The sequence below is a fragment of the Myotis brandtii genome, unplaced genomic scaffold (assembly GCF_000412655.1).
Source record: "Myotis brandtii unplaced genomic scaffold, ASM41265v1 scaffold4, whole genome shotgun sequence".
NCBI classification, from domain to species: domain Eukaryota; kingdom Metazoa; phylum Chordata; class Mammalia; order Chiroptera; family Vespertilionidae; genus Myotis; species Myotis brandtii.
This window is the reverse complement of record NW_005365371.1, coordinates 6850612-6861899: the sequence shown is the minus strand read 5'-3', so window position 1 is coordinate 6861899 and position 11288 is coordinate 6850612. Positions and strand designations below refer to the sequence as shown.

The 11288-nt window shown below is 42.9% G+C and overlaps 1 protein-coding gene across 3 annotated transcripts in view; it reads right to left on the bottom strand.

Moving 5' to 3' along the window:
• ATP13A4 (ATPase type 13A4) overlaps positions 1-11075 on the bottom strand; it is a 124726-nt gene extending 113651 nt beyond the window's left edge. Inside the window, exons 1-2 of one of the 3 annotated variants that reach the window (XM_014545323.1) lie at positions 11047-11075; positions 10688-10838 (exon numbers count right to left, since the gene is read on the bottom strand). In XM_014545323.1, coding sequence (XP_014400809.1) covers positions 10688-10750 — 63 coding nt within the window. In that variant the 5' untranslated portion in view covers positions 10751-10838; positions 11047-11075. Of the gene's footprint in view, positions 1-10687 lie in introns of all 3 variants that reach the window. The other 2 variants (XM_005873203.2, XM_014545324.1) reach the window with 2 other exon arrangements.
• Between the last annotated feature and the right edge of the window lie 213 nt (positions 11076-11288).

Sequence of the window (11288 nt, the reverse complement as noted above, 5' to 3'; positions counted from 1 at the left end):
CTCTGTGCGTGACAGGGGGGAGCTCCCCAAACCCCTAATCGGCCCTGCTCTGTGGGTGACAGGGGGCGGTGCCCCAACTCCCCTATCGGCCCTACTCTGTGCGTGACAGGGGGGAGCTCCCCAACCCCCTGATCGACCCTGCCTTGAGTGTGACAGGGGGTGGCGCCCCAACCCCCCAATCGGCCCTACCCTGAGCGTGACTAGTGGTGGCATCGCAACCTCCCGATCTGCCCTGCTCTGTGCATGACAGGGGGCAGCACCCCAACTCCCCAATTGGCCCTTCTCTGAGTCTGACCAGGGGCTGTACCTAGGGATTGGGCCTGCCCTCTGCCACCAGGGAGCAGGCCTAAGCCAGCAGGTCATTATCTCCTGAGGGGTCTCAGACTGTGAGAGGGCACAAGTGGGGCTGAGGGACACCCGCCGCCCCCTCACCGCCAGTGCACAAATTTTTGTGCACCGGGCCTCTAGTAAATAAATAAATAAATAGACGTGTGCTATAAAAAGTAACCTATTTTTTTATTAAAGAGCAAATAAAAATAGCCACTCATCTATCCAAACTTAATTTTTGGATATTTTTGGTTTTGAACTGACCTCAAAATGATCTTTCCTCACAATATCATCTTCTCTGTACTGGTTCTACAACTTGAGTAACAGAGTTTCAAAATCCTCTCTCTATGCTTCTTCCAAGAAGCTAACAGGTTCAAAAGATTTAAGATGATTTTAGTCTCAGCCAGGGTCCTGTGTGCAACAACTAAAATCAGGAATGGCCTGGCCTGGCGGACATGTATTTATCTGGAAAGCATAAGGCATATTTGGGCCTCCTCTCTATTCTTTCTCTGAGGGTGCGGCATAGCTGTGCTCATTGTCCATCAGAGTAGCCTTAGGCCAGTGGTTCTCAACCTTCTGGCCCTTTAAATACAGTTCCTCATGTTGTGACCCAACCATAAAATTATTTTCGTTGCTACTTCATAACTGTAATGTTGCTACTGTTATGAATCGTAATGTAAATATCTAATATGCAGGATGGTCTTAGGTGACCCCTGTGAAAGGGTCGTTTGACCGCCAAAGGGGTCGCGACCCACAGGTTGAGAACCACTGTCATAGGCTGAGGATGGATCTGAGGAGATGGTGTTCTGAACTGTCTTTTAACTCTTCCCAGGTTGTGGTTTTCAGGCAACTCACCAAGGTTTACATGATGGGCATCCAAATAACTGTAAACCATTTAGGTAGGTGGTCTCACTGTGGCTAGTCTTCACAAAGCTTTGAAATACTTACAAAGTTTTGAAACTGGTACCCCAGAATGAATCTCCTCTGGACACATCACCAAATCATCTATCCAAACTTAATTTTGGGATATTTTATACTAGAGGCCTGGTGCACGGGATTCGTGCACTGGTGGGGGTGTGGCCTGCAGAGATCGCCCACTGTGGGAGTGCAGCTCATCCGGTTCAGCCGAGCAGCTGTGGACCTGCCCTCAGAGCCACTGCTCCCTGGTCCAGCATCTTCTGTGGAGCTGGAGCACTCGCCTCTCCAGGGGACCTGGTCAGGGCCGAGCCCAGGGTTCATAGTGGGAGCAGCCACTCATCCTGGTCAGCCTAGCAGTGCTCCCACTGTGATAGTGAACTAACCACCAGAAGGAAGCTCCTGCATTGAGCATCTGCCCCCTGGTGGTCAGTGCGCATCATAGCGACTGGTCAACCGGTTGTCCAGCTATTTGGTTGCTGGGCTTTTATTATATAAGACTAGAGGCCCGGTGCACAAAATTCATGCATGGGGGGAGAGGTCTCTCAGCCTGGCCTGTACCCTCTCCAATCCAGGACCCCTTGGGGGATGTCTGACTGCTGGTTTAGGCTCGATCGGGCCTAAACCGGCAGTCGGACATCCCTCTCCCAATCTGGGACTGCTGGCTCCTAACTGCTCACCTTCCTGCCTGCCTGATTGCCCCTAATCCCTCTGCCTGCCTGCCTGATCGCCACTAACTGCCTCTGCCTGCCAGCCTGATCACCCCTAACTGTCCTTCTCTGCTCGCCTGATCGCCCCTATCCACCCTTCCCTGCCGGCCTGATCGCCCCTAATTGCTCTCCCCTGCCAGCCTGATCATCCCTAACTGCTCTCCCCTGCTGTCCTGATCAGCCCTAACTGCTCCCCTGCTGGCCTGATTTACCCTAACCACCTCTTCCTCGGCCCTGGCCACGATGGCTTTGTCTGGAAGGAGGATGGGATGACTGGAAGATGTCCAGTTGACCCGGTCTAATTAGCATATTACCTTTTTATTAGTATAGATATTGGACATACCAACTCTTCTGAAGGCCAAGTACTTGTGCTTTATGTCTTCTGGGGGCCTGGCGACTGTGTAGGGTTCAGCGTTGGTTATCATTTATTGTTAGACTCATTCTTTGGTCCTTTATTTATGAATAATTAGCACAGCAAAACCCATTAATATCCAGTTCCCACTTAATGCAATGTCTCCAGATATGTTCTCTTTTCCTTGGTTAAAAAATTCTCACAGTGCTTTGGGAAAAAATCAAGAGTATCACTTAAATTTGTAAAAGGTTTCACAGCAGTTTTGTCCACCTGTGTTAAAACTTTTAAAATCACATCTTTTTGTGGGTGTTGGAGAGGACCTCAAGAAACCATTTGCATTGGTCTCTGGCTCAAATTTATAAGGTATTATTATCTCCACCTTGTAACTGAGGTGAAGCCAGAAAGGTGACTGTGATTTGCTTTAAGATTGTAAGAATAAATCATAGCAGAACCAACACCAAAATGCTGATCTTCTAATGTTTTGGGATTTTTTTTCCAATTATACCTGCTATTTCTGCCTTAATTAATAAATAAAGTGGTGCATCCAGAATTTAGCAAAACCAAGAGGCAGTAAACCACTATGTTTAAAGTGGGGACTTAAGCCATAGCTTGCCATTTACTTAACTAAATGAACGTGAGCTTATCACTCTCTATGAGTCAGTTTCTTCACATGTGGAAGATGATAATTCCACAAGGGCTGCTGAGGGGATTATGCAAATTACTAAGAGAAAAGTTCTTAGTTCTGGTCAATCACCATATAAATATTTGCTATTACTCTTGCCATCCCCACACCCAACCTGGTCCTAATTTTCCCTATGGAATTAAGTGGTAGCATCATCTTCTCCCATTGGACAAACTCGGAACTTTAAATACATCCTTAATAACTACTCCTTCTCTCTTACTGCTCAGTCTATGAATTACAGTCTTTTTAACTCTCATTTTGAAATATCTCTTAAATCCATTATTTACTCAGGATCCTATCTGACAAGGCTTCATCCTGAATGCCTCACTTGGACTATTTCAAATACCTTCTTCCTGGTCTCTTTTCCCCCAACCAGCCTTCCTTACTCTGTGATATAACATCCTTTGGAAAGGCAAATCCTCCCAGAACACTCCCTGGTTCAGATCATCCAGCAGCTTCCCCTTGTGTTCACCAGGCTGCCCTCACAGTCCTTCTAACCAAGTCCAGCTCCACCATCAAAGATTCTAATTCAGTGGGTCTGGAACGGGGTCTAGGAATCTATTTTTCACATACTCCTCAGTCTTTTCATGGGCCAGTGTTTAGGAATCATTGGAAAAGATAAAATGTGCACTCATTAGGATGTCTTATAAAGTCCTTCACAATCTGACCCGCAACTACCCCTCCAGGGAAATTAAATCACATCTTTCCCCTTGAAGCTGTCTTTGACTGAGTTGCTCCTTCTGTGGTCCCAACGCTCTGTATGCATAATTCCGCCAATGACACCTATTTGATGACATTCACTGTGTTTGCACCCCCAGGTCGCCCACTTGTGGGGCCAGCTTCATGGGCATGCAGCCTGTGCAGTCACGCAGAGCCCTTCTCTCAAAAGGGCCCTGAGCTTGGTGTAATGTTCTGCTACAGTCATCCTGAGATGCTTAGTAATTGTTGAACAAGGGACACCTCATTTTCATTTTGCATGGGACCCCACACATTATGTTCTTGGTCCTTCTCACTCAACTGTGAACTCTTTGAAAACAGAAGCTATTTGCTATTCGCTAGAAATCCTTCTTGCTTAGAACAGAGGACTCCTAGTACCAAGTAAAAGTTTGGTCAATATTTGTTGAGTGGATGAAAGGATAGAATAAAGTATTGCATAGAAAAATAGTGTGATGTGGCTAATTAACTCTGAAGAATAACCTTTCTTTATGCTTGGGGAAGAGAGGAGTTGACTGATAAGTTCACAAGATGACAGACCTTTTCAAATAAGTAACGTAAATTTTCCTAGGTTTCTCGTTAAATTGCTCCAGCTGCTTCTCCTGTAAACCCCACTGCCTCCTTGTTCTCCTCGAAATGGTAAATCACTGGTTAATGGAACTTGCAAGTCCAGGATCAGAAAATATGCCCTGAGTGTTTGTGCCAAACATTGTGCTAACTTTGGGGGGTACCATGAAAGGGAAGGGGGCCATAGAAAGGTGAACCAAGCAGGGTCCCTGTTCTCAAGAAGCAATTAAATCTTACTCTTTAGGAGCTTCTGTCAAAGATGAGTTGACTTCATGGGAGTTTTGCAGCAATGAATAGAAAATAAAGACACTAGACTTGGCCAGTGGCCCAGCTTCCTGAACATTTCAACTGACAAAATGCCTCAGTCTGAACACAATTCCTCCACTATGAGATCTGTGGGGTCACTAGTTAACATTGGCAACCAACTAGGAGGTGCTCCTGAAGCATAATAAATAAGTGGCTATTGAGGTGGGGGAGGTGCTTTGCTCCCTGGTGTTAGAGAAGAAAAGCCGAACATCAGCTATCAAAATGAGCCAAATAATTGGTGAGAGCAGATGCCTCTCCCTCATGCTGAAGGCATGACAGGACTTCCAATGTGGCAAAGTCCGCACACCACCGGGCGGCCATATTAGTGCTGGTGGCAGTACTAACCTCTTGCTGTTCTCAGAAGTGAGATGGATGTTCACAAAGAGCTTCTCTTGCTATTCCACAATCCCCAGTCTACTTGCTGAGAAACTATCAGGGATAACATTAAGAGATTTCAGTCAAAAGAATACAAATGCCAATAAACATATAGAGATGTGTTCACATCAAGTCAAAGAAATGTAAAAATAATACAGCCATATGCCCTAGCTGGTTTGGCTCAGTGGATAGAGCACTGGCCTGTGGACCGAAGGGTCCCAGGTTTGATTCCGGTCAAGGGCACATGCCTGGGTTGCAGGCTCAGTCCAATGAGCAGGAGGCAGCCGATCAATGATTTCCTCTCATCATTGATGTTTCTATCTCTCTCTTCCTCTCCCTTCCTCTCTGAAATAAATAAAAATATATTTTAAAAAATAATACAGCCATAAGGATCATTTTCACATACCAGATGAGATGAAGTTCTAAAGATGGATAATACTTAACATTGGCAAGTATGGTAGAGATAACAAGTAGTCTCAATAAAGACTGCTGGTCAGAGTATAAATTAGTATAACCATAATCCTGAGGAGGGCAATTTGGCATTATGTATCAACCAAAATTTAAAACACATATCCCTTTCATGCAACAATGCCATTGCTAGGATTTTATCCTAAGGAAAAAATCTGACAAATAGATAAAATACATGTACAAAGTTGTCCATCACAGCCAAACATTTAGAAATAATCTAAGTGTGCAACATAAAAGATTTGCTTAATAAAGCATAGTTCACCCAAACACAATTTAGTTAAACATTAGTGAGAAGTTCATTTATTTTATCCCTTTCCAACTTACTGTCAATTCCTTATGTGTTTTCTGATTATTTAGCTAACCTATCATTAAAATATAAAATTTTAGACAATGAAAAACATACAATTTGAACATTAAATTATCTGAACCATAATTATCTAAAGGGAAATATATTCTAGATTTAATAAAAAGGCCAGTTTAAAAAAGATATATATGAAATTACTCCATTTTTTTATTTAAAAAAAAACACAATTTTGTGAGTATATATGTGTATTCTTTTAAGAAGATGCCATCACTGGTTTGGCTTAGTGGATAGAGCGTTGGCTCTTGGACTGAAAGGTACCAGGTTCAATTCCGGTCAAAGGCATGTACTTGGTTTCAGGCTCAATCCCTGGCCCTGGTCAGGGCGAATGCAGGCGGCAACCAATCAATGTGTCTCTCTCACACAATGTTTCTCTCTCTGTGTCTTTCCCTCTCCCTTCCACTCTCTATAAAAATCAATGGGAAAATATCCTCAAATGAGGATTAACACACACACACAAATGTCATAATTAAATGTGTGCTTAGAGTTGATCATTTTAAAAAGAATAGGTTGTGATTAATTTTGCTTTGGCATGAAGTACAGTGCAAATAAATGGATGATATCCAAATACAATAGCTCTATTGTATTTAGAGAAATCCAAATACTGTATAATATCAAGGGGGTGGGGAACAAAGGTAAGTCTTGAGGAAATAATATGATCCGTGATGTGCTGGTAAATATTTAACAACTAGCTTTCAGGTGGGGCAGGGTGAAAGTCCTATATAGCATTTACCAATTTCTATCGCAAATACTCCCAACATTACTCGTTTCAAGCTACTAATATGACGTCACTGAATGCAGAGTCGGGAAGAGATATACAGTAGCACATGGTGACATAGTATTTCCATGATACACATACAATATGCAAATAATTGCAAAAGTATAGATAATGCCAAAATGCAGTTAACTAATTAGAAAGTGATAAAGTTTGTGTATGCACTCTTTCTAAGTCTGGAAGGAGAGTCACTAATATAATAATACTAGAGGCCCGGTGCACGAAATTTGTGCAGGGGGGGTGTCCCTCAGCCAGGCCTGCACCCTCTCCAATCTGGGACCCCTTGGACATCCCTCTCGCAATTCGAGACTGCTGGCTCCTTACTGCTCACCTGCCTGCCTGCCTGATCACCCCTAACTGCCTCTGCCTGCCAGCCTCATCACCCCTAACCTCCTCTGCCTGCCTTCCTGATCACCCCTAACTGCCCTCCCCTGCTGGCCTGATCACCCCTAACTGCCCTCCCCTGCTGGCCTGATCGCCCTAACTGCTCTCCCCTGCTGGCCTGATCTCCCCTAACCACCTCTGCCTTGGCCCCCGCCACCATAGCTTTGTCAAGAAGGAGGACCAGACGACCAGAAGATGCCTGGTCTATCCGGTCTAATTAGCATATTACCCTTTTATTAGTATAGATTGATCATGTCTGAGTGGAAATTTCATGAATCATATTTATTTCATTCTTTAGACTACTCTATGTCATTTAAAATTTTTCAATAAACGTGTTATCTGTATAATCAGAAAAAAATAATTCAAGGTGTGTGTTTTTTCTTATTTACTAAAACCTAGGGAAGAAAAAAATATCAGGGAACATTACTTTTAACACAGGTCTGACTGGAACAAAATACTTTTCCAAAAGGAGTTTGAGTTCACAAGGGTGTCACTGAGAATAATAGTGAACGTTTGAATCAATTAAACCGTGATAGCTTTGTTTAGTCATGATTAAGGAAATGAGCATTCAGTGTTTATAAGGCCTTTCAAAATATACATATGCAACATCAGAATTCAAAGGCCCTCTGATACTCATGTTACAAATAAGGAAACTGAGATGGGGGTGGTACCTTTTCTACCTGGTGCAACATAGGTAGGTGATTTCCCAAGGTAAGGCTATAAGGCAGGGTATAAGGTGACTCAGATCCTCTCCATTTATAAATAGTCTCTATCGATTGTGATCCAAGTATATATTCCTCACTTGTCAGCCTATATAATAAAGAGCTAATATGCTAATTAGACCAAACAACAGAACAACCCTCTGGATGACCTTCCAGACGAAGCTGGGGCTGCGAGGGCCGAGGCCCTTGCATGAATTCCGTGCATCGGGCCTCTAGTTATTTAATAAGAAGAGATGACCTCACTTGAGGAAATACTATTCGTTGGATTGACAAATTGCTGAAGCTTCCATCTTTGGTTGGGTAATAGCATCTTACTCTTTTCCAGAATTTTATACTTCTCAAAACACTTCCTCATAGATTACCGCAGTTGTACTTCATAAGAGCCCTGTGAGACAGGTAGGGTAAGAAGGACCACTCCTATTTCACAGATAAAACAAAACAAAAAACTGAGGTGAAAGCAGGCAAGTGGCTAGCCCAAGGCTAGTGAGGCATCTGATCTGGGCATGGTGCTGTCTGGGAGTCAGTATCTCTTTCGAGGCCTTTCTGAGTCATTTGGGTGTACCTTCTCTAAATGGCAATTTCTCCGGTATTCTTCCTTGTTCCTTTAACAAATTCTTTCTTCCATCGGCTCCTATCTCATTTAGTACTTAAGATACTACTTTCAGGTCACTCGGAGTTACTCCTTAGTGTATCTCTTTTTTTCCAGAATGAAAGATAGTCCCAAGAATCTTAAGGCCTGGAAATATTCTTGTTCTTCTCTATTTGACATGAGGGCTGACCCCTAGCATGCTGTTTTCTCTTGAAATTTGAAGCGATTTCTATCATCAAAGGAATGACTTCTGCAAAGGTCGGGTGTATGTTATAAAGCATGGAACTATAAACACTTGGGTATGACACACTTCTAGATAATCTTGGCTTTCTAAATAGGTTAACACTGAAGAATGAGAAGGCAGGCTTACTCAGAAAATACAAATCATCTATAACGAAATGGATCCTGGGAAATCAAAGATCATGTGTTCTCCTAAGCTTTGTTTTATTAAGGGAAGAAGTGGGTTCTCCTGTTAAGAGTGCAATGTCCCCGGAAAGAACTGAAAAAGGTACCAATGAGCTATGTTCAGGTCCAAAGACAGAAGAGCTACCAACTTATAGTAACCTATGTGGTGCCTCAGCTCCTGGGCTTATGTAACTTAAGACAAGCAAATTCTCAGCCCATCGGTTTTCTCATAGTTAAAACAGAAATCATAACGCCTAACTCACAGGTTGTAGTGAAAACTAAATTAGCTAGTGGCCAATAAGAAACATTTTGTAAACTAAAAATTGCCATGAAAATATGTGGAATACATTTAAGATATCTTGATAATTTTTGAAGTTCACTGCTCTAGGCAAGGGGAGTGGAGTAGTAAGTTAAAAGGGGCGACAGAGTGTCAAACGCTGCAACAGGCAGGTGGCCAGGTTTCTCCAGGCAGAACAGGATGCATACTAATTGCTGCACCTCCACTGAGACTCTGGGCAAATGACTCCTTTCCAGAAAACAGTGTCCCTCTCCATATCAAAGGCTCTCTCCTAACTGGGCTTTCAGCTCCATGCAGAACTCATGGATGCCCTGATGCATTGAGGTCAGGGGAAGTGCTATTATGAAGATGAATATTAAAATTGCTCCTCGGGAATGTGTAAGCTCCAGAAAGAATACTAGTTTCCCTAGAAGGGATAGTGGCTTCTCTAGAATGTCTATTCTCAAGGACTCATAGTGAGTCTTGAGAGACAAATTGTCAAAGAGCAGAAATGAGTGTAGAGGAAAAGCATGGGTGTGTTTTGATCTGATAATTTCAGGAACTACTTTAAAAATTAGAGGGAAGAAGACCCTGCCTTCTGGTTAATAGTATTAAGTATGGGAATCAAATTTTCAACTTAATATAGAGAATGATGAAAAATAAAAATAGGGTCAGAAAGTCATTTCTGGTGACATTTGTGTAGGGACTGAAGGTAATTGTCATTTGGCTGTCAAACCCAAAAAAATAAGGAGGTGGTTAAGTAAGCCACATAGATGTGGGTGCCTTTTATCCCCTTATAATTTTTCAGTTTTGATACCAGAAGAAATCTACTTCTGAAGGTCCAAAAAAATGCTGTTGCTATAGGAACAGGTAAGCAGATTAGACTTGAAAGACCAGTTTAGGAACAAAGAGTGTAATAGACAGGGCTAAGGCAAATAACCAAGAAAGCACTTAAAGGAAATATCTTTTAGGTTTGTTATTTACATATTAATTTGAGGAAGATCAAATGCTATTATAGAATGAGAGCATCACATTGCAATTACACCATTACTGACATAAAAGACTCTGCTTACACAATTAGCAGAAAGGCCTTATTAAGTAGAAATACGAATTTCTAACTCTCTCTTGATTACAGTGTAATTGAGAAATACGGCTTTAAATTCAGCAAAAGAATTGTCTTTGATTTTTCTACAGTTCCTCAGATCGGAACACATCTGAAATAAAAGAGAACATGAACTTCATCAACTTCTATAACTAGGGAGCTACAGGCGAAATTCTAGAAGTAAACAGAAATGTGTGTATAATTGTTAATATTCCACACATCTTTACTGTCCAACAGTCTTTGTGCACACAGATCTGTGAGAAGAGAAAAAGATCAGAGACCCGGCTGCACTCCTATTTCCTGTTGACGTTCTGCTTCTTGCTATCGGGGAATACCCTGCTCCCAGCCTTAGGGATGTGCTGAAATTATAAGAAGCTTTGAACAGAACTTGCTTTCCTGGGAAGGCTCAAAAATGCATCATAAAGTGGCATTGTGCTTCTCTCCCTTTCCATTTTATTTTAAAAAGCAAACATTCTTGATAAAATGAATCCAATATGTTCAGTCTAGCACATTTACGCTGTCAGAGGTTATATTTATGGGGCAGGGAGATTTCTTGGCCATTAGTCTTTCTCACATTAATCCCAGAGTCAAGTTGCAGAGAAGTGTGTGTGTGTGTGTGTAGGAATGGGAAGAGAGGAAAGCAGCTAGAATCTTACCATCTCATTCTCTTCTCCTTCGTTGAGCAAAGCATGCTGGCCCTTCTCAAAGTGGTCCCCCATGGACAAGTGCTTCCGCTCCTCCTCCCTGACCTTCCCAGAGCAGGCGCTTCCAGGAGGAATTTGCCGAGCCACTGGAGTCGCCAGCTGACTGAAAGAGTTAATGATCCTCCAGGTTACAACTCCTTCTTGCGCACACACCTGCACTCAGCAAATGACAGTACTTAGCAAGCCGAACTAACTCCTCCCATGAGTCACCCTCTGCTCCAGGACTTTCTGCCTGCTCCTTACTGCATTTCCTCAGAGCAGCTGTCCCAAAGGAGACTGCTCCCAGGCTGACCTTTTTGTGCCCAACTTACAGGGAAAGAACTCATTGCCTGCCCAGTGCCTGCCAGCATAAGGCATCTGACTGCAAATCCAACCGGACAATGCGGAGTTGGCAGGACCTCCTGAGGAACTGGGCAGACTTAAGAACTCCCACGTCACTGCTTTATTTGTTGAGGCTAAGGAATTGGGGCTGGGTGAGGCTCTTAGAGTAGCAGATTTTTTATATGTATATTTTTATTGATTTCAGAAGGAAGGGAGAAAGAGAGAGAGATAG